Raw genomic sequence first — 23,600 nt, forward strand, 5'->3', positions numbered from 1 at the left:
TCAGATAAGGTTTCCACAGGCCCAGCAATAAAAACAAGATCCAGAAAAAAATGGACAGTTCTCATTGTGGGAGCTATGATTTTCATTACTCAAACTCTTGTTTTGTCACTTGTCTAACATTCTTTTACACCATAGAAAAAGTGCCCTAATAGGGGTATTGGAGAAAGTGTATTGGGTTATCTTCAGGTAGGGAATGTAAACATTGTCATTGTAAGCCTTTCTTCAGCCGAAGACAGACTTTGAGAGGAAAATAAGGGTAGCACACAGTAAAACTGCAGATGTCATACCTTTAGCGAGAATAACGTGGAGAAATTTTCCTGATGAAACTTCCTTCGAAACAGTGCAGTACATAGCACAACATTTTTGCATTTGTTTGTACATCACATGTAAACACTGGAGCGAAAGACGGACGTTTTGATGTAACAGACCAGACAGTTCTGTTGTGAAGAGTGAGCCAAGCAGCAGACAAAGGAAACGTTTCCCCACTGCTCTGATCCCCTTAAAATAGATTTTCTCTTCCTTCCTTTTCTTGCTCCTTCTTTTTGCCTCGTGCACTCCCCTTTTTATATGCACCCTCTCTTCCCTCACATGGCTCACTGCTAAAAATATCCTGGAAGTCATGCTCTTCCCTTTTCTCTGTCAGGTGGAGTCTGGCTTCTTCCATGAGAGTGATGCTAAGACCGTGGGAAAGTCGATCAGGGACCGTGTGGCACTGATCAAATGGAGACGAGAGCGCACAGTGTCTGCAGCGGCTGCAGAGAATCAGGGTGAAGGAGGACACAGCACCCAGATGACACCATCTCAGGGCATCTCTGCTGGGGTGCCACATGTAGGGCAGCCCCTTGTGCTGGAACCAGAAGAGCCAGAGGCAGACCAGTACAACAGGCTGCATAACCTCACAGCCAGTGCCACCTCAGTAACATGTAAGAGATTCTGTTCTCATCTACCCCGAAGCACAAGCCTAATCTTTGACTTTTTTATGAGTGGATGATTTATGTGTCTCTGCAGCAGACAGCACACTTGACAGTGGCATGGGCTCCACAGTGTACTCGGACTCCCACAGCAGCCAGCACAGTGTCCTCTACCAGTCCCTGCTCGAGCCTATTACTATGGCAACACAGCAGGTCTGTATCAGGAGCTTACACACCCTGGTGGACCATGTGCATTCAGTTTTATTTAAAAACATAGACTATTTAGAACTAGCAAACACGCACTTGACCTTGAAACTGAACACACAAACACCCACACACATGCTTTATTCACACATTTAAGAGTTGCCCATGTATTTTTCATACAGTCATTTGTCTTTGTGAACAAGTTTGTTTGTCCTCACCACATCATCATATTCTTTTTGTTATGCCCTGTTTATTTTGAGTAACATATGTTTTGCTTTTGGGTTGTTCCTCAATCAGTGCCCGAGCAGTAGCCATTTTCTGACAGATCGACCCCAGTACTGCGAACAGGGTGAAGTGTGGGAGGCAACGCTGAGCCCAGAGCTCAGGGCTCGATTGGGAGCTGAAGGCCGGAGGGGAAGTGCCCCTGTTATTGACATTCAAAGGGCAAACCACATTGCTCGACTGCATGCCCTCATTCAGTCTAAGAGATCAGTCAGTCCCAACCCAACGGTACCAGAACAGTCAGAACTCAGCTCTGCTGAGCTGCACTCAGAGTCTTATGGAGGGTTTTCCCCACAGAGTGCTATGCCAGTAATCAAAGTCTCCCCCGTCTCTTCACCTACTGACCACCGCCGACTTAGTGATATCAACATCAGATCGCCATCAGAGACATTATCACTTCCTGTGCCAACTGAACGAAGGCACTCTGACCTTAGTAGTCTTCTGAGTCTGACCTCTCATCACAACCACCATATTGCGATGCACAGGGGCTCTGCGTGCCAGGCATGTATTTCTATGCTTCATTTGAGGTCACAAGATTGGAGGCACCACTGTCATTCTGTTGTCATGCCAACGCACCAATGTCCATGTGACTTTAGACACCACCCATCACCTGGTGGAATGATGAGCACTCCTGGCTATGGACTGCTGAAGGCTTCAAGTGATTATTCCAATTTCTCACAGCTGCAGCAGTCCCTCTTTAATATAATCAGTCGCAAAGCAGCCCCTTGTCCCCCCACACCTGCCCAAGCCTCATCACTGTACTCTTCAGCTGCTCTCAGTCCAACCGGGAGTGATGGAGACTGCAGCCTAAAGAGTCAGTTCCAGATTAGCAGTCTTGTTGGGGACCACGAACCTCTCCAGGAGTGTGAAGACAGATGCTGTGCCAGAGAGCAGCAAGTTACCAGGGCTGTAGGAGTGGTAGGTCACAAGAAAAAGTTGTTTTCGCGTCCTATGATGGGGCCAAAACCTGCTTAACACATTTTCCCAGCTTGTAGATGGTTCTGCATTATTCTGCATGGAGCTGGTCTGATTAACTGCCCACTGAGTCTTGCTGCCCTCATAGGCCTCTAGAGCTAACTGTCTTCTTAGAAATCATAAGCTTGCTGCTGACGGAGAACAATGGTGCAACCTCTAACATATTACATTTCCTTCCGATCAACCTTAACCAATGCCTTTAACTACTGATCCAGATTTTAACCTTTCCTTCTCTGCTTGACTGTCCAGATGCAACAGCTGTTGAGCTTGACACTGAAAGATATCCTCTAACCAAAGGGGAAGAGGCAGCTGTCTGATTTACATCCTCTTTCTCTCCCACTTTTTCTCCCTTGTGCTCTCATTTTAGCTCACACCTGTCAAGACCTCATTGTTAAAACGTGTTTCATGAACTTATTTTTATCCCTCATCCTCTCATTATATTTTCACCCATCATGAATTAATGTAACTGGCACACGTATAAGCTTTTGTTAGATTTGATCATTGAATAGAAAATTCATTCCCAACAGATACTAACTTAAAAATATCTCATTTGATCCTTAGGCCAGTTCTGCAGGTTACCAGACTCAACAATCTGTCCAAGGTCTGTCCTCTTCCAGCTCCACAGTGCATGCACCACCACAGTACCTCCAGCCTGGACACAGCTACCCTGCTACTTTGTATGCTCCTCAGCCTTGTGCACCAACACCAGCTCCAGCCAGTCTATGTTCAGTCAACATCCAACATGCGACCAGTGCTGGTAGCTACTCACCGCCAAATGTGCAACAGGCTCAAGTTGCAGCAAGTATTGTACCATCAGCTGTGCCACAACATGTTGTACAAAGCTACCAAGCACCAGTCCAGCAACAGCAGCAAGTAACTGCAGCGAACTCTTTGACTTTTCCCTTACAAGTGCAGCAAACATCTCAGAACTCTGTGGCCCCACCTTTACAACACGCTCAGTCTGCATCAGGATCAGTTCAGCAGCCAACTGCAGCAACCACTCTGCCAGCACAGCAGCCAACTGAAAATTGTCCTAGTGCATCTGCAGCCCCATCTATGGCACCCACAGTTCAGGGTCAACCAGTACAAGCTTCCAGCACACTGCAGCAGGCCCAAACCACAGTCAAACTGCCCAATCAGCAACATAGTCAAAACTCTGCCACACCAGCACTTTACAGTCAGCAAATATCCATTCAACAAGAGCACCAACAGTCTTTATCACAAAATGCACAGCAAAATGCTGGGAAGGCCTGTGTTCAGTCTCAACTCCAGCATGGCCAAGAAACTGTGTATGCCATGCACCAGCAAATGGCACAACATCCAACCCAACAATCACAAAGTCTTCACTGTTCGACACAGCAACAAGTGCACACTCCAAATGTCCAGCAGCACAGTCAAAAAACTATCCAAACAGCAGTTCCACAACAGAGTCAGGATGTATCCCAGTCTCAGCCCCAAACCACCGCAACTCAAGTTCTGCAGGTTCCAGCCAAACATCAGAGTTACTCAGCTGCAGGTCCACATGATGCTGCCTCTCAGAGCTATGCACATTCTGCACTTCAACAAACAGCTCCGGGTCAAAGTCAGTACCTGCCTGCCCAATCAGTCTGTCCACAGACTTACATAGCAGCTAACCAGGTACTGACTTCTCAGAGCATTTCAACCTCTTCTCAGCAAGGCCAGGCTGAACATACCACCCAACAGGTGAGCATATAGTGTAGATGGTTACTGTATAATAACTATATGAAGGTAACATATAGGGGCGATCGTGGCTCAAGAGTTGGCAGTTTGTCTTGTAACCAGTTCGAGCCTCGGTCGTTGTGTCCTTGGGCAAGACACTTCACCCGTTGCCTACTGGTGGTGGTCAGAGGGCCCGGTGGCGCCAGTGCCCGGTAGCCTCACCTCTGTCAGTGCGCCCCAGGGCAGCTGTGGCTACAATGTAGCTTGCCATCACCAGTGTGTGAATGTGTGTGTGAATGACTGAATGTAGTGTAAAGCGCTTTGGGGTCCTTAGGGACTAAGTAAAACGCTATACAAATACAGGACATTTACCATTTACCAACATAGTGCCCCGGTTTTGAATTTCTGATCACCCTCACATCTTCTTGAGTTCAGCCACTGATAGGATTTCTGGATGTCAGCCACTTCCTTTGTCTGCCGTTGGTACATACCGTACAGGGGCCTGTCCTTCCATGACGGTTCTTCTCCTTGCTCCTCTTCTTTCTCAGGTTTCTGTTGAGGTATTCACTAAGCACATGGTCATCTTCTTGATGTACTCATCCTGGACAGTGGTTCTGACATTCACCAGTCCTTGGCCAGTCTCAGGGTCTTTACAGTCTTTTCTCCATTCTTTTAATGTATCTGAGAGGTTTTCCGAAATTTAATTTAACATAGAGTAAGAGTAAGTCTGTTTTTTTTCCTAATTGTATGCTACATTAATGGAGTGGCTCAAACAGTGAGCAGCTGCTGGTGGGATATTGATTACCAGGGAAAACATATGAAGTGAAACTATGTTAAATAAATTGAAACTTCATGAGGGAAATAGTCAGATTACACTTTTGGTAATAATTTAAAAAATCACATTCTAATTCATAACATTTTGCACCCAAAGGTTTGCTTGTTTCATCCTTTTGTTCTGCATCTTGTGGTCATTCAGTGCTATAACTGTGGAGCAGGAGGAGTGATTCAGCATTAAGTTGTCTCAACAGTGATGCTCTGTGTGGGAGAGACTTTAAATGATGAAAGAAGTTGACATTTTTATTTATTACAGTGTAAATTTGATACTCTTTATATTAAAATGGCAAGTTTTGATTGGGTCAATAGGATTGGAAACATCTGTGTTTCTGGACAGTAGGTGAATGAAAATGAAAATGGTAAAATGAAAAGGCCAACAAACAGGAGTTTCCTCAGACATCAGCCAACAGAGAGATAATGGAAACCATAATGAAACAATAACAGTTGTTTTCATCTCTGTATCAGTTAGCCTTCTAAGGCTTGCTCTTGCTGTTTTGTGGTACAAATGTTCACTGAGGTGGAAGATTCAGACTGAATGCATTAATAGGGAGAGAATGGAAAATGTGAGCTATTCTAATCTGGGTCAATGAAAGGAAGTGTAGATTTTCAAAGTGAGGGATACGTCTCTGCCATCATTAAAGTCCCTCTTTTTTTGTCTCTTGTCTTTTTTGTTCTTTAGAATATCTCTGCTGGTCAGAGCATTTCACAGCTTGGACAGGGTGGACAGGGCCATGGGCAGAATGTCAGCCAGCCAGCTTCCAGTGGGCCAGCACAGGCACTCTCTGCTCAGCAGTCAACTGCTCACCAACAGCAACTCCAGCCTCTGCAGATTTCTGCTTCACTGTCACCATCACACCAACCACAGGTATTGTCAGTCTGTTATCACTGCTAATCTTACCTCCATGATACTCTCTTTTTTATAGGCTTGAAGCAAGTTCTTTTGATGCATCATCCTGCATCCTGCACACAGGAGACGTTTTTTTTTCTAGATTATTTGACTTTTTAATGTTTCTTCCTTTTTTTCCTTTTTCTTTTAGTTTCCTTCACAGTATCCCACAGTCCAGGTGATGGCAGCTGTGACTGATTCTGAATCTTCCTTCCCTCACTCTTGCACTGCTCCTCCCCCTTCAGCCTCAACCTCTCTTAATCACATCTTCCTTTCTCCTGGGCATACTGTCCCTGCGACTCCTTCTGTCTCTCCCATTTCTCCTCTGCACATTGAAAACACATTAGTTTCACCCATCTCAGTATCCCTCATACCGTCCCCGTCACATGCACTGAGTAAGATAGAGCCCACATCCCCACAACCACAACACACTGCTAGATCTGAGGTTTCTCATGCATCACCTGCATTTATATCAGCCCTAACCACCCACCCCACACACACACACACTGCCCGGTGCCAGAACACACACCCTTCCACAATTGGCAGCAGTCAGCCACTAATACAGGTAATTATGACCACTGCAGTGGAGCACAGATGTTTACCAAGAAGGTGTGAACTGGAATTTGAGCATTTGTGTGTGTTTGTTAAAGGTGGTTTTTACTCAAGGGGGTGAAACCTAAGATTGTGATTGTCTTGGGTTGTTTTTACATATTATTTGTGTCAAAAATATACTTTTTTGGAGTAGGTATGGTGAACATAATAAACGTTTATGTTTTTCACATAATTTAATCAAATATTGCATATGAAACAATGCTAAAATCTAGATATGGAGTTCATACATGGATTATGTGAAAGAAACTCTGTCACCGAATATCTGAAACAAGTTATTTAAGGATGATAATTATGTGTCTTCTTGTTTGTATGTCATTGCAGGCTCCTCAGCAGTCCCAGGTTAGCCATCCCGAGCCTGTTCCCTGTGCTCAGTCAGTCCAGCCATCTCAGCTCAAACAAGCTGCAGTCTTTTCTTCACATGTGCAGAATGGGGCAGAACTGGGAACAGCCTCTGCGGCTGCCCAGCTGGACAGTGTGAGCCCATGCCAGCTCCCCCCACAGGCCCAGCCCCAGAGTCAGGTTCAAAGCCAAATTCCTGTGCTGCAGTCTGCAGACTCCCAGAGAGCATCATCTGGGTCTGCCAGTTCCTGTTGGACTCAGCAGAAGCAACTGAGTAATGTCACAGGAGCTGCAGGTCAGGGTCCATCAGAGATTAACATGGAGGTATGGACTCATTTACATTTACTTGAACACTTCAAGTTCTCACTAATTATTTCTCCCTGTTAGTTTGGTTAACAGCAATACCGGCATAGTGCCGTGAGGCATCCCTGTTCGTCTTTTCAAGACATAAAATAGAAAGTAAAGGATTTCATATTCACCGTTATCCCATTATTTTTCTCTTCTTGTTTAACGCTGACTTTTGTTGTCGTTAGGACCAAGCTGCAGAGAAACACACAGGAGGACAGAGCTATGACAGGTACTAGCTTATTTCTTCTCAGCCATATTTGCTAGTTGCAGGTTCTCAACAATGTGTATTTTGCACATGTGCAATTGTGCCCGGCCTCCTGCACCCTCAGGGTAGGTGGTACACCTCTCACTGTTGTTGTACAGAATCTCTACCAAAAAATTAAAAGCATGATGATGAAAAATGATGCCTGGCAAGAACCTGCACAGGTTGGCAACATTGCATCTGTTTTGTTTTCATTTTAATGCGGCATAAACAATTTTTCATGAGGTATAGATAACTGACCTGATAAGTATAAATAATGGAACAACTAGCAACTATTTTTTTGTCTTAAAGTTGTCATTTACTACTACTTCTTATTTTATTTGTTGTCCTGTAAACCTTGTTGACCACCCTAACTTTGTGTGTAGATGGAGTGCAACATTGTGTTTGGTCAACACTGCCAGTTGACCAGGAGACAGATAAACATATCTGAACACTCATGCCACTCTTGCTGGTCATAGTGACATGAATGAAAGCATTTTAATAGTACTTGCATAACAGATATCATGTATCAGACATTTTAAATCCTGCAGGCATTCCATAGCTGTGATAAACTTCACAAAACCTTTTCACCGAGTTTTAAAAACACAAGAGGAGGCAAAGACCAGTACAATATTCTCAATACAAGATTTCAGTTGCAAACAGAAGGCTCTGTGGTAATAGAGCTCTTGTATTTTCAGATTTAAGTAGGTTATTCGTGATTGTCTATCACACATCTTATCAACTGAATCTGTCTTTGTCAGCCCCCCTACATTTGTGTGGACATACTGGTTAGACAGGTTTGGACAGGTTTGTGCATACTTGTTGTTTTGAAGGTTGTTATGTGTTGAGTACTAGAGTAATAGAGTAAAAAGAAGTGCTGGGTATTCGGTTTTTATTGATTAATAGTGGTTTTTAGTGAATATGGATTTGTATAACTGCCTGTCTTTCCCCAAACCAGTGTCAACTCCGATGCCACGTCAGGAAAGGAGATGAGTGATGGTTATGAAGGGACACATGGAGGTAGATGCGATGGGAAAGTCCGCAAACACCACCGCAGGTCCTCACGCACTCGTTCTCGGCAAGAAAAGCTCAGCAGACCAAAGCTTAGCATGCTGAATGTGGGTAACCAAAAGAAAGACTTTTCCTTAAGTGCTTCTCAAAAAAATGCAACATAAGACAATAATTTTATTGCATTTGCTCCTGTTGCAGGTGTGTAACACTGGGGATAAAATGGTCGAGTGTCAGCTGGAGACTCATAACCATAAAATGGTCACTTTCAAATTTGACCTGGATGGAGATGCACCAGAAGAGATTGCTACATACATGGTATGTTGGAGGTGAAGGCGAAGTCAGCTGAGTTAATGCAAAGGGCTTTTGAAGTGTTTTGCAAGCTGTTCATGGACTGTTTGCTGTCCTCACCTGCAATGCAGCAAAAATCTGTTGTTTTGTCTCTTTCCCTTTTCCTAGGTCATTCATATTGGGCATATTTACAGATGGATAGATATGGGAACAGATGCATAAGCAGTACATTAACATAATGCCTACTAATTTATAATGTAAAAAAAATAGTAGAAGGTGAATATCTACTTGTGAATGCTACTGCTAGCAAAAATACTTCAAAATGTAAAAGCAAAATGAAATAGTCGTTGTAGTCATTGAATTTTCTTATATCATACAATAATAATACACTGCAGATAATATTTGATCTTGGCATAAAATGACATTAGGTTAATGTATCAGAAGGCTATAAATTATTTATTTTGTTTCTCATGTTTGCCTTCTGAATGTACTTTTACGTCTCTTGTTCCCAGCACAGTCATAAACACTTTAAGCATTGCTTGTTAAGCTAAAACCTTTAATGTTGCACTGTGTTTTTGTTTTGTTTTTTTCAGGTGGAGAACGATTTTATTCTACCTTTAGAAAAAGAGGTCTTCATTGAGCAGCTGAAGGACATCGTAGACAAGGCTGAGGACATGCTGAGTGAGGACACTGAGGGTGAGAGGAACTCAGACCAGGGAGGCAGCCCCAAACAGAGTGAAGGACCTGGCACACTGGGAACAGAGGTGAGAAACGCACTGTTGACAGTTAATAGATGAAATGGTGCAATCTGTCTACGAGTGCCTCCGCCTCAGATGCATCATCCAGGCAGCACTCTCAAGATGACTTTGCACTGCTGCCAAAAATACCAGCCTTGCTGATGCTACATTTTGATCTAACTGAATTTATTCTGAGGTTCAGCTTTTTTAGCTCTTTAGGGGAAGCCTTTTAAATGTACATTAGACTGATGCACATGCTTTAGCACTGGTTGGTAATCTTTCTTTTCCTTTAAAGGCTTCATCTCCCAGCACCCCACAGCTAGTGTACCAACAAAATGGTAAGGCTTTTTACCAGCCAGCATCTCATCTGTTAATATTATGATGTCACTTTGAACAAGGCTCATTTGATTATATACTTTGCACTTTGTTACTGTTTGTTATGAATGCCTTTTCAGTCATACTTAATTTTATCATAAATGACAAATTATACAGGGTGCTATTGTTGAAAGCATAATCGTCTGGAATGCCTTGAAGCTACCATCGTTGTGATTTGGTGCTATATAAATAAAATTGAATTGAATGCAGTTGTGCTGAAAATGATCTGTAATGGTGTGATTTTTAAATTCTGGGAATATAGATGTGGATGCTTGAGTTTTTCTGTTTGCCCTTCACAGTCCTGCACACTGGTAAGCGTTGGTTTATAATCTGCCCCGTGGCTGAGACTCCCATGCACGACAAAGAGAATACATCACACGCCCAGGGTAAGCCCACACTCCATTATTAATTTATAATGTCTTCTGATTTACTTCTTGTTAAACAAAGAATCTTTTATATGAAGAGTTGTTTTACATACTAGTTGGAGTATATTTTCTAGAAAATGAAATCTGCAGCTTTCCTTTCTTTGCTTTTCTCTGCTGCTGCTGCTGCTGTTGTTACTGAAGACGGTGCACATGCATTAGAGTCTATCTGTGTTGGTTCTTCCGTTGGGGTCAGTTATATAAGAGTGCGTCTGCAGTGGTTTTAGGCAAAAGAAGAAAAAAAATGAAGGGCAGGATTTATACTCCAACTGACAGAGCCTGATGGGGGAAGACGAACAATGATGTAACACTTTGGCACTCACAGGAGCTAGCTCCTTTCTTAGCCTTGGCTGTTTACATATCAATCTGTTCTCCTGCTAATTAACTGTCATCTCTTTATTTTTCCAGAATCTGAAAAGTCTGGCTCATCGTCAGTCGGGGCCAACGGCAACACAGCTGCAGTGCCTACTCAGGTCGTCTCTTTGTCCTCCCAAAACCCGTCCTCATCTTCCTCACTGACCACCGCAGCTCAAACCTCGGTCCAGCCTCCGGACCAAATCACTAGCAAAGCCCACATCCAGCAGACCCAGCCCGGTGTTACTAAACATGCCCTAGGTTCTAGTGCCGCCAACCATCGCAGCTCACTTTCTGTGGAAGAACCTTGCATCTCTGCTGTTTCTATGGTTACTGATATGCCATGCTGCGCTATTGTGCCCCCTGTCTCGCTGGATGTAAATGGCATTGAGAAAGGAACACCTGGTGGTTTGGTTTCATCTCAGACTAATCAACCAATCCAGAAGGCCAGCCCTACTGGAGAAGCTCCTCCTCAGCTGACTTCCCTTCAGTCTGTGGTCATGCAGCAACCTTATGCAACGCCCATGCAGCCTGGGACTGTGACCTCACAGCCTCAAAGTCCTGCACATCAGAACTCCCAGTCTTCAAGCCATCAGCAGTGTGTGGGGCCAGGCGAGTCAGACAGTGAGGGGCCACGCAGGGTGGAGTTTGTTGACCGCACTATCAAGACTTTGGATGAGAAGCTGAGAAACCTGTTATACCAAGAGCATGCTCCTTCCCAGCCCTCGAGCCTTACATCTGAAACCCAGGCATCCAGCACAGAGGGGGTCAGCTCCCCTCCAGTCTCAGATGGCCAAAGCACTGAAGGAGCACTTACAAAGAAGAAGGGGGAACCTCTGGTAAAATGCACTGTGTTTGTTAGTAAAAGGGAGAAATGTGAGCAACCAGACTTTGGTTAAAAGCTGCATGGTATATAAATAGCAGCAACAGTGGATCGATTCTTTGCTCTGTGTTATTGATTTGACTATTATCTATAAAGAGCAAGGTAAATACTGTGTTTCGAAAGAAGCGAGAGTAACTAAGTTACTCCTTTCATAACAATGATTCAGCCTGACCTCCCTTATATTTGTGTACATGCATGCCAGCAGAAACACATCAGGTTCTGACTCAGACAACACTGAGGTCAGGAAAGGATAACAGCTAGCCTTAATGCACCAACCCTGTGTATGTCATGTTTTAACACTTGTCACTATGCACATCATTGTGACCTGTCCAACACACACTCTTCTTGCTTTCTGTCTTAGCCTCAGATTCCTGAGCGCACGGATGATGTGGGTACATTAAGTGACTCTGCAGTGCCAGGTAGGTAACATTTATTTGGGTAATATCCATGTCACTTTGTTACTGCATAATGTTTTGCAGATAGTTTTGTTTTGAAAACAAAAATCTCCTTACTGGTCTTTTAGGTACTAACAGGGGTTTAAAAAGAAGTGATGTGCCTGCCAGCTCTGGTGCACATGGCTACAAAAGCCGTTTTCAAGTAAGACCCTGCTTTCAAACTTTCAGTGAGCAAATCAGCTCAATGTAAATGTCATTTGCCCTAATAAAATTGCATTACAGGTCATGGCTTATGCCAGTGTTTATCTGAGTTCCAGTGTTTGTAGCTTTAATATTGCATTAGTTGTTTATGGGCCCTAATTTTGTTATGAACATGGGTTTCCCATTATTGCAGATCATCCCAACTCCGCCGGATGTTATTTGTCGCTTGGAAAAAAGCAAGACAAGCTGCAGCTCCTGCAGTTCCCCAGCTCCTTCTAGTGGTTCTGGTGGGTCTTACAGCCAGGCTCAGAGCATGAACAAGAAAGAGAGAGGATGTGTGGCTATGAGCAGGTCATCAGTGAAACCTCGAGATGAAGATGAGAATGCAGAAACATCTAAATCTCACCGCAGTAGCCGTTACTCTGCTCCGCCAAACTTCTACCAGGCTACACCTTCTTCTAGTCCTGACAGCACCCCATGCCACATTCCCCGGGCCCAGACTATTGACGCTTCAGCACATCACCACTATCGCTTCCCCTCTCACCTCTGCTCTGACTCAGCAGATGAGGACAGCAGCAGCGTAGCTCTTCCTCCTGCACATCCAGCTCCTCCGGCTCATACCCTGTCTGAGCACAGTGGAAGTGACCTCATGAAGAGGGCAGTCGCCTTCCTGCGGCGCTCTGGGCGAAGCAAAAGTGAACAGAGCTCTGATTCACCGAGCCGACAGCCCGTGTCAATGAATGGTCACACTCCTTCGCCTTCAGCAGGACATGCACCCTCATCCTACGTCAGCAGTGACAATGACTCTGAGTTTGAGGATGCAGATATGAGAAAAGAACTACAGAAACTTAGAGAAAAGTAAGTTTTAGCTGTGGTTGACTGCATGCTTACAGTCAAACACAGCTACACTAATGTGCCTGTTTTATTAATCTTTTTTTTTTAATTAGCTGGTGTTTAAAAACTTTTTTAAGTGGAATACAGTTCCTGTGTATTCACTCTAATTGTTTCACTGCTCTAATTACATAACCGTTTCAGTTTATTGAAGCTGCTTCACACTAGTCTGATTGTCTAACTGTCATAATTAGTTATATTAAAAAAAGAGACTATTTGGGAATATGGCTGAATTATAGTCACCATTCTCTGGAGCCTATGTTCAAGTATATCCCTCTGCATGGTAATCAGAAGTAGGTATGACGTAATGCTTGCATTTAACAGAAAACCTTAATAGATATTTTACAGGATGTGTCTTGGCTGAAAATGGGTATTTTTGTATGTTTAATATGCATGTAACAGTGATAGTTAAGGCAAAGAGACTGTTAAATTACACAAAGAATGAACTTAGTGAAAATGACACCCCTGGTGACTTTATTTTGGTGGAGTCCTGTGAAAAAGTATACCCAATGATTCAGGAGATTATAAAACCACCTTTAATTGAATTATTTTAAGTTAAGAATTGCTTTTTTATGATCAATTACCAACATATAAAATCATGCTAATACTGACTTTTAACAATGCAGAGTACAGGAGATGGATAATAATGTGTGAGGGAACTTTTGAAATGATGTTTGTTTGTTTGTTTTTTTTGTTTTAAGATGGTTACTAAATATTTTCTCCTTGAATCTACCTTTAAGACACATGAAGGAGATCTCAGAGCTGCAGGCATTTCAGAGGAGTGAGATTGAACGTCTGTACAAGGAGTTGGGAAAAACTCTGCCCCCCAATGTCAGCCTGCTTCATGCTGCACCTCCAAGTGGCCGTAGGCGCAAAGCCAGCAAACACAAGCTAAAGGCTGGAAAACTGCTCAATCCAATGGTGCAGCAGCTCAAAAACAATCTTAATACAACCAGTGCTGACAGAAAAGGTATGTGGGTTGGGAACGTGGGGTGATGAGTGGCTATGTATCCGTGTGATGTGATGATTTGTGTGTATGGGAGAGTGTTTGCAGCCTGTGGAGAACACAGGAATGACACCAGGTTCAGAAAACTCGTAGGAGTGTGTGATTCATTCTGACTCACACTTTACTTATTTTATTTATTTATTTTCTCTTTGTGCCAAGGTGAGAGTGCTGCCAGCTCGTCCGGCTCCCCGGCTAAAAGTTCAGTTCTATCAGATGGCTCAGCCCACTCCAGCGGCTGCTCCAGCTCCAGCAATCAGCCGAGCACTGCCCCAGAGCATGTCCACACCCAGCAGCCCTGTTCTTTGAAGGGTTCTTTCTCCTCAGACAACATCTACGCTGGACTACATGGTGATGGAAATCCCAACCATGCTGGCCCTGGTCAAGGTACATATTATAGGTTCATGGGTTTGTGTGTGTGCAGTTTGTGTGTGGTCATGCAGATGGACATGCATTCAGCCATTATACACATTTTTAACAACTGTTAATGGTGCCCCTGGGTAGCATTTTTGCTAACTGGAGGATGGAGAACCACCTCATTTTTACCAGCTTCAAACTTCATACTGTGTGTACTATAGGATTATTGACAGCACCACATTCTGCATATTCACAAATACACGATTTTATTGTTAAATTTATGCCATTTTTTTTTTCAAGTTGAGAAACAAAAGTGGACTGTGCTATAAATAATTGTGTCCTAGCAGGAACAATACTTGTGTACTAATATTGAACTTTTGAGCTCATAAATTCCCTGATAATTGTCTGAAAGCTGGGGATGTTTGAGTTTTTATGCAGTTCATACCAAGAACAAAAACAAAAGAAATCTGGACACTGGTTCTATTAATCTGCTACATTCTGCAGAGGATGAAGATTTGAACATTTGAATTTCCATGTTATTTACTTGAAAACTCAAAACAACTAGTACTAGATAATTAGCTTTTTGCTAACAGTGTTTAGAGTGAAATGAGAAATGTGAAGGGAAATAATTTTAGTGACTGTAAAATGTTATTTGAAGCTGGGTGATTTCTGTCTTTCAAACATTGCTATTTAATTATTTTTTTTTTTTAGGTTTCATATTAAATTCAGCGTATTCCAAGGTATAGACACTATAATCCCATAAATACATAAAATAGGCATAACAATACACAAACCCTCCACTTTATATTTACCTGATGATTATATATTTTTTAGGACCCATAATAAAAGTGTATAATCTGTGCTTTAGTGTAAATGAAAGTGACAACAGGCGCACTGGAGAGACAACATGGTTTTACAGGTGTGGCCACAGACCATTGCTCTTTCCTTATCCTTCCTGTCTGATTATTTTCCTTATTTAGCTTTTTGCTAGTGCCCTTATCATTGCTGGTACGTGAAAAGGTGCACAGGTAGTCCAGCTCCTCCAGGATGGCACTATCCATATTTATTTTTCAAAACGATTGGCTGTGTCTCCCATACCACGAGAATGGGCCGTTGCTTGTGTCTTTCACATCTGCTACATGTTGTCTGTGTGAAGCTGCTCTCATTTCTAAAGAGAATGGGACGCCAGTTCTGGTGTTCTTAGGTGAATGCCAGTCAAACTGCTGAGTTCTGGTTTGTGAGCACAGGTCTCCCTGAAGGATGTTGGCCGTTCATGCCACCTTCATGGAGTCTGTTTCTGGCACTTTGGTCAGAAATATGAGCATGAGTAGAATGCTGAAGGTCATTTTGTTGAGCTCTGGCAGTGCTCCTCAAGGTCCTCCTTTCACAAATGAGCAGATACAGGTTCTGCAGCTGGGGTGAAACCCTTTTGCAGCCATGTCCAGCTCTTGTTGTGTAATGTCTCATCTCTTGGTACTTCCTTGAGACTGTCCTGGAGACACACCAAACCTTCTTGTGACAGCACATATAGATATACTGTCCTGGAGGAGCCACGTGTGCAACTCGAATAGGCTGGATTGGAATTACTCCCAGCAGTGACAAAGACACTAGCAAAAAGCAAAGCAGAGAAAAATCAGCCAGGAGAGAGCACTGGTCTGTGACCATCAGCTTGGCACCTGCCACTGCAGAGCCAAAGTTTCATTTACACCAAAACAGGTAAAATGGATTCACAATGGTTTGTTTCCTAACTGGACAGACCGATATCTCTGAAGTTTAATTGACTTTGTGTTACACTGTGATGATTGAGTGTTCCCTTAAATGTTTTGAGGAGTGCAAGATATAGGCAGCCAGTTTGAATTATCATCAGAGAGTCAAAATAGTCTCATTCATCACCAGATACTATGGTTGGATCCTGCATATCATGCTCTGTCCTTTTCTGGTGCTTTTAATGGTGGGGATTTCTCATCCCAGTCTCTGTGCACTTTTACATAGTGTCTTTCTTGTTTCTTCTCTTCTTCCCTCTTATATTCATTTTTGCAGGCTGGACGGTTTACCACCAAACGTCAGAGAGAGTCACCTATAAATCTAGTAGCAAACCACGCACTAGATTCCTCAGTGGACCTGTGTCTCTGTCCATCTGTTTGTATTTGTTCTTTTATATTTCCCCTCACTCATTTCCATATTCTCTTTATTTATCTGCCTCTCTCTCCTATCAAACTATTTTTTATTTGTGTGGAATATAGTGGATATTTTATTTCACCATCCCTGCAGGTCTTCTCACCAGACATACACCCATTGTTTATTCCTACCACCCACACTTCTCAACAACCTTAAAACTTGTTTTCTGTATATTTTCTAATTTATTTTATTTATTTTGTTGGCCGGAACAAAAAAACAGATGATATATATTGACACATTAGCATGATACTGTTGTGATAAACTTAAAATTGGATATATCTGACTAATACAGATGAAAGATTTAGGCAGCCATGAAATGTTTCTTGCCATAAAAACATACTGTACAGTGAAGCAGGTCAGTAGGGCTGTGCGATATGACCAAAATCTCATATCCCGATATAAGAATTCTGTCGTCCGATAACGATATAAATCACAAAAATGTAACATTTTCTGTAAATTCTGTGAATCTCGGGCAGCTCGACTTGCGGGAAGTGTTTCCAGCTGCGTGTCATGTAGCTGGAGTCCAGCGTTTTAACCGATTCATGAAACGATACATTTTTAGACTTACATTTTAACAGCCGCCGTTTTTTTGTGAGTATTTATTACACGGCGTGCTGCGGGGAAAAGCCTGTTCTAACATTTAAGTCTAAGGTTTATTTTTTAGCACCTGGCGGCTCTTTTTTTACTTCTCATCGTAAATAATCTGCTCTTTCACGTGATTCAGTTTATTTTGAAAAGTCTCAACAGGATCTTGAGCTTTATTGTGAAAGGTTTATGTGGTACATAAACAAGCGAACGCGCGATGGTGTTACCGTTGTTGTTGCTAACCACAACGCATAAAAACAGGCGCTTGTCCGTCCGTAGTGTGGTTATATTAAATATAAGAGAAAGAGAGAACTTTAAGAAATTAATTTAGCAACTAAAGTGACCATCAAAACGGAGAAAAAAATATTGCCGTAAACAGTTTATTTTGCGACACCACGAAACAAACGATAGCGTAAAATGAAACGATAGACGTTTTTATATCGTCATCCGATATATATCGTTATATCGATCAGCCCTACAGGTCAGTCTGTGTACTGTTTGTTTTATAGCATGTGACTTTGCTGAAAGTCTGCGAATGTGTTAGGGCTTTTACCCCTCAGCCATAAAAGACTGACATCGTCAAACCTGGTGGGTGGTATGGACATCCAAGTCTGTGAGCACGATAGCTCAAAAATGAGCTAGTTTTAAACTTATGCCATATGTGCATCTACTAGGAGGCTGAGCTGTAGCACTGGCCGGCACCCGTGCTTTTAAAGCTTGTAATTGGTACAAAAGTGTGACATTTACAGATAGATACAGTCTCTGCTGTTTTCTAGACTTGTTTGTGTTTGTAAGTCAGCATTTATGGCTTCTTCTAATAAAACCCTTATTGTCTATAATATAATTTAAAACACAATCACACCCGAGTTAGAATGTATTTACTAAGCAAAATCTACTACTAGCATTATAAAATCACTCTTCTTCTGTGATTTAGTTTACTTGAAGACAGTGATTTAATTAAAGTGACTTGATTACAGCAGCTATATATAGAAGTGGGAATTACCTAACTCTGGGGGATCTCAGAGAAAAATATAGACATTTCAATTCATTCATTCGTGCAGGGTGACCTTTCTTTCCTGGCTGTGTTGTATATTTTCAGCTTGAATTAAAGCCTTTTTTGATATTTTTCTGAAGAAGTGCAGCATGACTCAGACGTGTGGCTCTTTGTGCGGGTGTTGAGATCTGCAGGTCCAAATTGCTGAAAATAATTTCTGTGCACTGAAGTAGAGCGTAATTTCTATGCAGTCAGTTTTTCCAGTGTTTCATTTGCACAGAGGAATATTTTCCAGATAGAAAGAGAGCTGTGAAACAACATGTAATTGTTATCAACCATCTTACCAACCCAGTGCTGTACTGTGAGCTGTATTTAGTCAGTGGGAGAAAGGAAGTAGAACAAGGAGTAGCTATATTTCTATGAATTCAGTGTCCCTGAGGACCCAGATTGCATCCAGTTGACCTTAAGATTGAAAAGGAAACATTTCTAGGGTGTGCTGCCTCTTATATTCAAAATCCAGGCTGCAATAACTTTAATGTTGTAGGTACCTATGTCAGTTTACAGTCTTTCCTCTGGCAATCATCCATAATTCACAGAACTGCAGTTACATTCATAATTATTAATTTATAATTATATTACCCCCTGCTCTTCATACAGTTGCTTTGTGCAGTGCTTCTGGCTTTCAAAAATAGACCCCACAAGCACGCTGGAGCTTGTGAATGCCTAGTCCTGTCCAAACATGGGCCTAATACAAGATGGTGTGAGTGTGTTTGTTTGTGTATGTGTGTGCATCTGAGAGAGAATGGCAAACTCTTTATACCCTATTTATTTGTTGTGTGTTTCCATCCACAGTTAATTTTGATTGTGTAACACCCCCTCCCACACACACACATACAGATGAGTCGAGGCACTAAGTCTGCCATCCTGTGTATACTAACACAGAGAAAAAAAACCCAACCCTTCCCTAATAGGCAGGGCCCTATGCTTTGATTGAGGAAAGCTCTCTCTGTCCCTCATGTTTGGATGGAGAAGACGTGCATGGTGCAGGCGCCAGGCAGGGCACTGATGGAGACTTGCTCCGCCATATGAAGGGCTGTATCATCAATATTATTATGGTTTTGTTCTTTCACCTCTCCTGAGTTACCTGCATGTTTGGATTTTTGGTTTTTTTTCTTTTTAATTGCTGACTCTGATGAGTTCCAGCTTGTATCTATGTGCTTTCAGTTGGTTAAATTTTATTTGTTTTGGTTTCATGTTTTGTTTCACAGGCATTCTCACATCGACAAAGGGATCTTTTTGCTTCCCTTTAAATCCAGGCTCCAATATTCTTTCCCAGAAAACACAATGTTACACATTTTGTAGTTTCTCCCTACCAGTTAATGAAACAGTAAATCATCCGTTATTCCAATGATCAAACAAAAAGTACAAATTTATACGATAGTAGCTGCATTTTTCCAAATTTCTGTCCAATATTTTTTGATATATTCCATATTAAATATAATCATGAAAAGGTCAATAAATGTGCAGGAACAAACATGCAACATGACACGTAAAGGCAAGTTGTGGTTTCTTTTAGGCTTGTACACTTTCTAAACATCAGCTCTTCAAATGATATTAAAGACAACACCTAGATTTGCTCCTCTAGTCCTCCTCACTGATTTTTACACCCCTCTTCCTCCTTTTCCTCTTTCTCTCTCCTCAGTTGTTTTGATAGCTGAATGTGCTTTTGAAGCAGCTTGTCCACCTACTTGTGGTGTGCAGTGTGTCCTGGCCTAACTGTTTCTGTCTTGTGCTGTTTTACCTTTTTATAGGGTCCACTCTGAAACGACTATGTCTAGGCAAAGAACGCAGTAGTAGTAACTATCTCATTTACTTTCTTATTCTCTGTCTTTTCTATTCGTCCTCACTATTTTAGTCCTTTTTTTCTCTGAAATTAATTTGGCACTTGAAAATGTCTCCGTTGTTTAAACGTGGGTACTCAACAGATTGTTGCATTAATTTGTTTCATGTTTTGCATGGCAGTGTGCCTACATGTCTTGGTTGCTGGATTTTGTCACTGCTTGCATATCAAACATTTCATTTTTATTTAATTGTTCATGAAAGACATGTATGTTGTAATCCTTTGGCTGCTGGCAAAATATGTGTCACAACTTTACCTGTACACTCATTTTGCTCTAGCCTCGCCAGAATGATGAGGATTATTTAAACGTGGCTTTCATGAAAGGTCACATTACAGGGTTTTTTGGATTTTTTTGTGAAACTGTCCTTAATTCTGCCATACAGCAGCCAATTGATTTGACAGCTGTTTTTTTGTTGTTGTTGTTGTTGTTGTTTGTTTTTTTGTTTTGTTTTGTTTTTTAACTAGGCAGATTTTAAGACCTTTGTGTCTTTTCAGGGTCCTCTCTCAACACCACCACTGCTCAGACAGCCTCCAGTCAGACTCAGCCATCACTCTCTGCAGCAACATCCTCGCCCTCTCCTCAGCCATTCACACGTCTCGCTCAGGTCCAGACCAACAACAGCAACAACAAGAGAGGCACGTTTACTGATGATCTTCACAAACTGGTTGATGACTGGACAAAGGAAACTGTAGCAGCGGCCAGTCAAGCACGACCTTCCCTGAACCAGATGAAACAGCAGAGGCGTCGGCAAGACCTGGAAGGCGGTGCAGCACCGATGGGAGCAGTTACTCGTGAGGTATTTGGAACAGAGAGTGACTGAGAGTTTAGGAGCTGTACTTCATCATTCTTAATGTAAGCATGAGTCAGCCTGAGTCTGTGCACATATTTTGTCCCCTCTGTTCCAGATGAAATGTCATAATGGTCCCGGCAAGTTCCAGCTGCCTCTTTCATGCCCCCCGACTGCTGCTTTAGGCCCTCGTATACCTGCAACCCTATCGTCAAACTCATCCACAGCGCCCTCTCCTGGTTACCTCATTCCCGCAGGCTCCTATGCTGGGATGGTTCCCGGTCCTCTTTATCCCCAGAGATGGCCCAGCTTGCCCAGTCCTGTAGGGTCTGTGGTCCCCGTAGGCTTGCTTGGTGCAGCAAGAATGATGCCCTATGGCACAATGGCAAACCCACAGATTCAAGCTTACCCTCTGGTCATCCACAGTCCCGAGAATGGCCCGTGTCCAAAAACCACAAGGACTACTTGATCTGCTTACCAAAATTTATTAGTGTGTATTTGCAAGACAGTCCAGCTCCACTCTGCTCTGTTCAGAGCAACACATGTACATAATCCCATCATGTAAATACCATGAGAAAAGTGTTGATTCTTCATGCAACACTAATCTGTAGTAAATTGTGTGTGTGTGTGAGTGTAGATATGTGTGTATATTATACAATACATGTTAAGTAAGTATGTTTGAATACTTTTTTGGCTTTAGTCATGACTCAGCCATACTAGTCATTTTATGTGTGGTCACAACATCCATATTTCATTTTATTCTTCAATTCTGCAATTTTCTTGTTGCTTTTGCCTTTCTGGGTTAAGTACACTTTAAACACTACATTGGAATCCAAATATCAGTGGTTTGAGATACAATAATAGGACAGTATGATGAATCTATTGGAAAGAATGTAGTGCCTTGAACATTAATTTATATAAATTTTTTATTCTTGGAAAAAAGAAAAAAAACACAAGTCTGCATCCAAGTTATTTTATTTTAATGTAGCTTGAATGCAGTCTTGAGTTTTTAATACATTGCAATTTTTATTTTTATCTTTTTTTGGTTTACATATGAATGCCCTTCTGTTACTGCACTGTCATCACAGTATGTAGTTTTATTTAAATAACAGAATCGTGTTTTAACTCTTGTTTACTTTCCACCCCTGTGACAGATGGAATGCCATAGCGGTGAGACGTACTGATGCCTTGCAGAAACAAACGGTTAATGTACGACTGATGAGGGAAGGGAGAAAAAAAAAATGCCAGCAGCCAAAATCCACTCATTCAGGTCAAAATGGTTCAGCAGGACACGGCCTCTTTTTGATAGGATAGCTGATACATTAGACAGCACAAGAGCTGGCAGTGTTGTAGCTTTGTGCTCAAAGGAAAGGCGGTGTCCAGAGCCATACATACTGTACATAGTTCTTTCTACAGTATATGCCTCCGGAAGTGTTCTGATCAGAATGTAGCGATTAATATGTGAAGGCTTGAGGCTCAAAAGTGCAATTTAAACCCCTCAACAAAGCTTTGATCGTGGCCTTGCCACAAGCCTTATCTCTAATGTGTGCAACAGGAGCAAGCTAAAAAGTTGAACAAACGTCGCAAATCACCAAGCACCAGACAGAAGACAGAAGTTACCGGGCAAAGTATAAAGATTACAATCCACGCAGCAAACTGAATTCACTTCCAGTAAATGTTCTTTCAACTTTGCTAGTACTCAGCGTACACTGTATGTAAAATGTTCTGTGCAATCACAAGTTAGCTCTGATGTTTTCAACCTATTTGATGTTTGATGCTTTTCTTTTCTTTTTCTTTTGGTGATGCTGCTATCATCTGTTAAGGTGATCCTACTGTATAGTTAGGCTTTCTGTTCACATACAATGACACTATAATAAACAAGACTCCTCAGATTAACAAATGGGACACTCATGAAGCAGTGTTATTGCCTTGTTGAAATTTTGTTCATTTCACACGTTGCTTTTGATGTCTGCTCTGTTTTCCAGTTTCTTTCCAGTGATATATTTCAAAATGCAAACGACACTCGATGTGGGAGATTTGCACAACACATATTCTCCTTTTATTCTGCGTTAAAAGAGTTCCTACACTGTATATAAGTGGGTTTCACCCATCTGTACTTTTATATCACCGACGAGCATGGCCAACTTTTCATGTTCCACAAAGCTTAACAGTTACTGCTATTATGGTTAGAAATTTCACATCTTCACAGCACATTTGAAAGATTTCAGCACCCCCAATCTTGCCAAGCTGTGAATTTTACAGTTTTCTTGTTTTGTACATTTTGTTTTTCTGTTTTTGTGTTTTTTTTGGTTGTTGTTTTTTTGGATGAAAATGATATTGATGGTGGTGGTGGTATTGGATGAGGAGGAGGGGTTGCTTTGAAGTATATTATTCCATCAATTCGGTTTGAATTGGACTTTTATAGGATATTATGCAGAGTCTTCTGCTTTGGTGAAATACTTCCAGTAGTAAGAGATTTCTGTTCTCTGTCATTTGTATCTGGTATGTTTTGTTCCACCTCCCTCGCTGCTAACTTACTGGAGAGCAGAGAAGGGAACAACTCTATGGCATATTCATTTGGATGCACTGATGAAATGAAGAGCTGATACACACAGAGGGGAAAGCAGCTCTGACACCTTCTCCCTCTGCTCATCTCGCTCTTCTGTGGACAACATTGCCCCCTGGTGAATATGCACTGGTTGTCAAAGGCTTGTATTCAAACTGTGGGATTGCTTTTTGCCTGCTGTATGTCCCACTGCATTACCCCACCCTATCCTGCTGCACTCTTATCACAGACTGTATGTTGAGAGAGAAATAAATATTTTATGCTTGATAGCATGTCTCGTTGTTATTTGCATTTTTAGTGTCTTCCGTGTATTTCATAAATAATTTGTTTACTTTTTGTAAGTAGCATGGAGTAAGAGTT

At 42.0% G+C, this 23,600-nt stretch overlaps 1 protein-coding gene across 7 annotated transcripts in view; it reads left to right on the forward strand.

Annotated features, from left to right (window-relative positions):
- The window catches only part of LOC309696835 (serine/threonine-protein kinase WNK2), a 40,862-nt gene extending 17,361 nt beyond the window's left edge, over window positions 1-23,501 (forward strand). For 2 of the 7 annotated variants that reach the window (XM_082518275.1, XM_082518276.1), the window contains exons 8-29: window positions 644-923; window positions 1,009-1,124; window positions 1,413-2,315; window positions 2,934-4,076; window positions 5,566-5,751; window positions 6,706-7,047; window positions 7,257-7,300; window positions 8,271-8,430; window positions 8,522-8,638; window positions 9,205-9,375; window positions 9,644-9,686; window positions 10,023-10,109; window positions 10,554-11,338; window positions 11,744-11,801; window positions 11,906-11,979; window positions 12,172-12,836; window positions 13,610-13,839; window positions 14,035-14,259; window positions 16,270-16,368; window positions 19,798-19,842; window positions 20,382-20,683; window positions 20,793-21,651. In XM_082518275.1, the coding sequence (XP_082374401.1) occupies window positions 644-923; window positions 1,009-1,124; window positions 1,413-2,315; window positions 2,934-4,076; window positions 5,566-5,751; window positions 6,706-7,047; window positions 7,257-7,300; window positions 8,271-8,430; window positions 8,522-8,638; window positions 9,205-9,375; window positions 9,644-9,686; window positions 10,023-10,109; window positions 10,554-11,338; window positions 11,744-11,801; window positions 11,906-11,979; window positions 12,172-12,836; window positions 13,610-13,839; window positions 14,035-14,259; window positions 16,270-16,368; window positions 19,798-19,842; window positions 20,382-20,683; window positions 20,793-21,143 (6,426 nt within the window). In that variant the 3' untranslated portion in view covers window positions 21,144-21,651. Of the gene's footprint in view, window positions 1-643; window positions 924-1,008; window positions 1,125-1,412; window positions 2,316-2,933; window positions 4,077-5,565; window positions 5,752-6,705; window positions 7,048-7,256; window positions 7,301-8,270; window positions 8,431-8,521; window positions 8,639-9,204; window positions 9,376-9,643; window positions 9,687-10,022; window positions 10,110-10,553; window positions 11,339-11,743; window positions 11,802-11,905; window positions 11,980-12,171; window positions 12,837-13,609; window positions 13,840-14,034; window positions 14,260-16,269; window positions 16,369-19,797; window positions 19,843-20,381; window positions 20,684-20,792; window positions 21,652-21,828 lie in introns of those variants that run through there. The other 5 variants (XM_082518280.1, XM_082518277.1, XM_082518278.1 and 2 more) reach the window with 5 other exon arrangements.
- The last annotated feature ends 99 nt before the right edge of the window (window positions 23,502-23,600 follow it).

Source organism: Aulonocara stuartgranti, assembly GCF_965226115.1.
Source record: "Aulonocara stuartgranti genome assembly, chromosome: 20".
NCBI classification, from domain to species: domain Eukaryota; kingdom Metazoa; phylum Chordata; class Actinopteri; order Cichliformes; family Cichlidae; genus Aulonocara; species Aulonocara stuartgranti.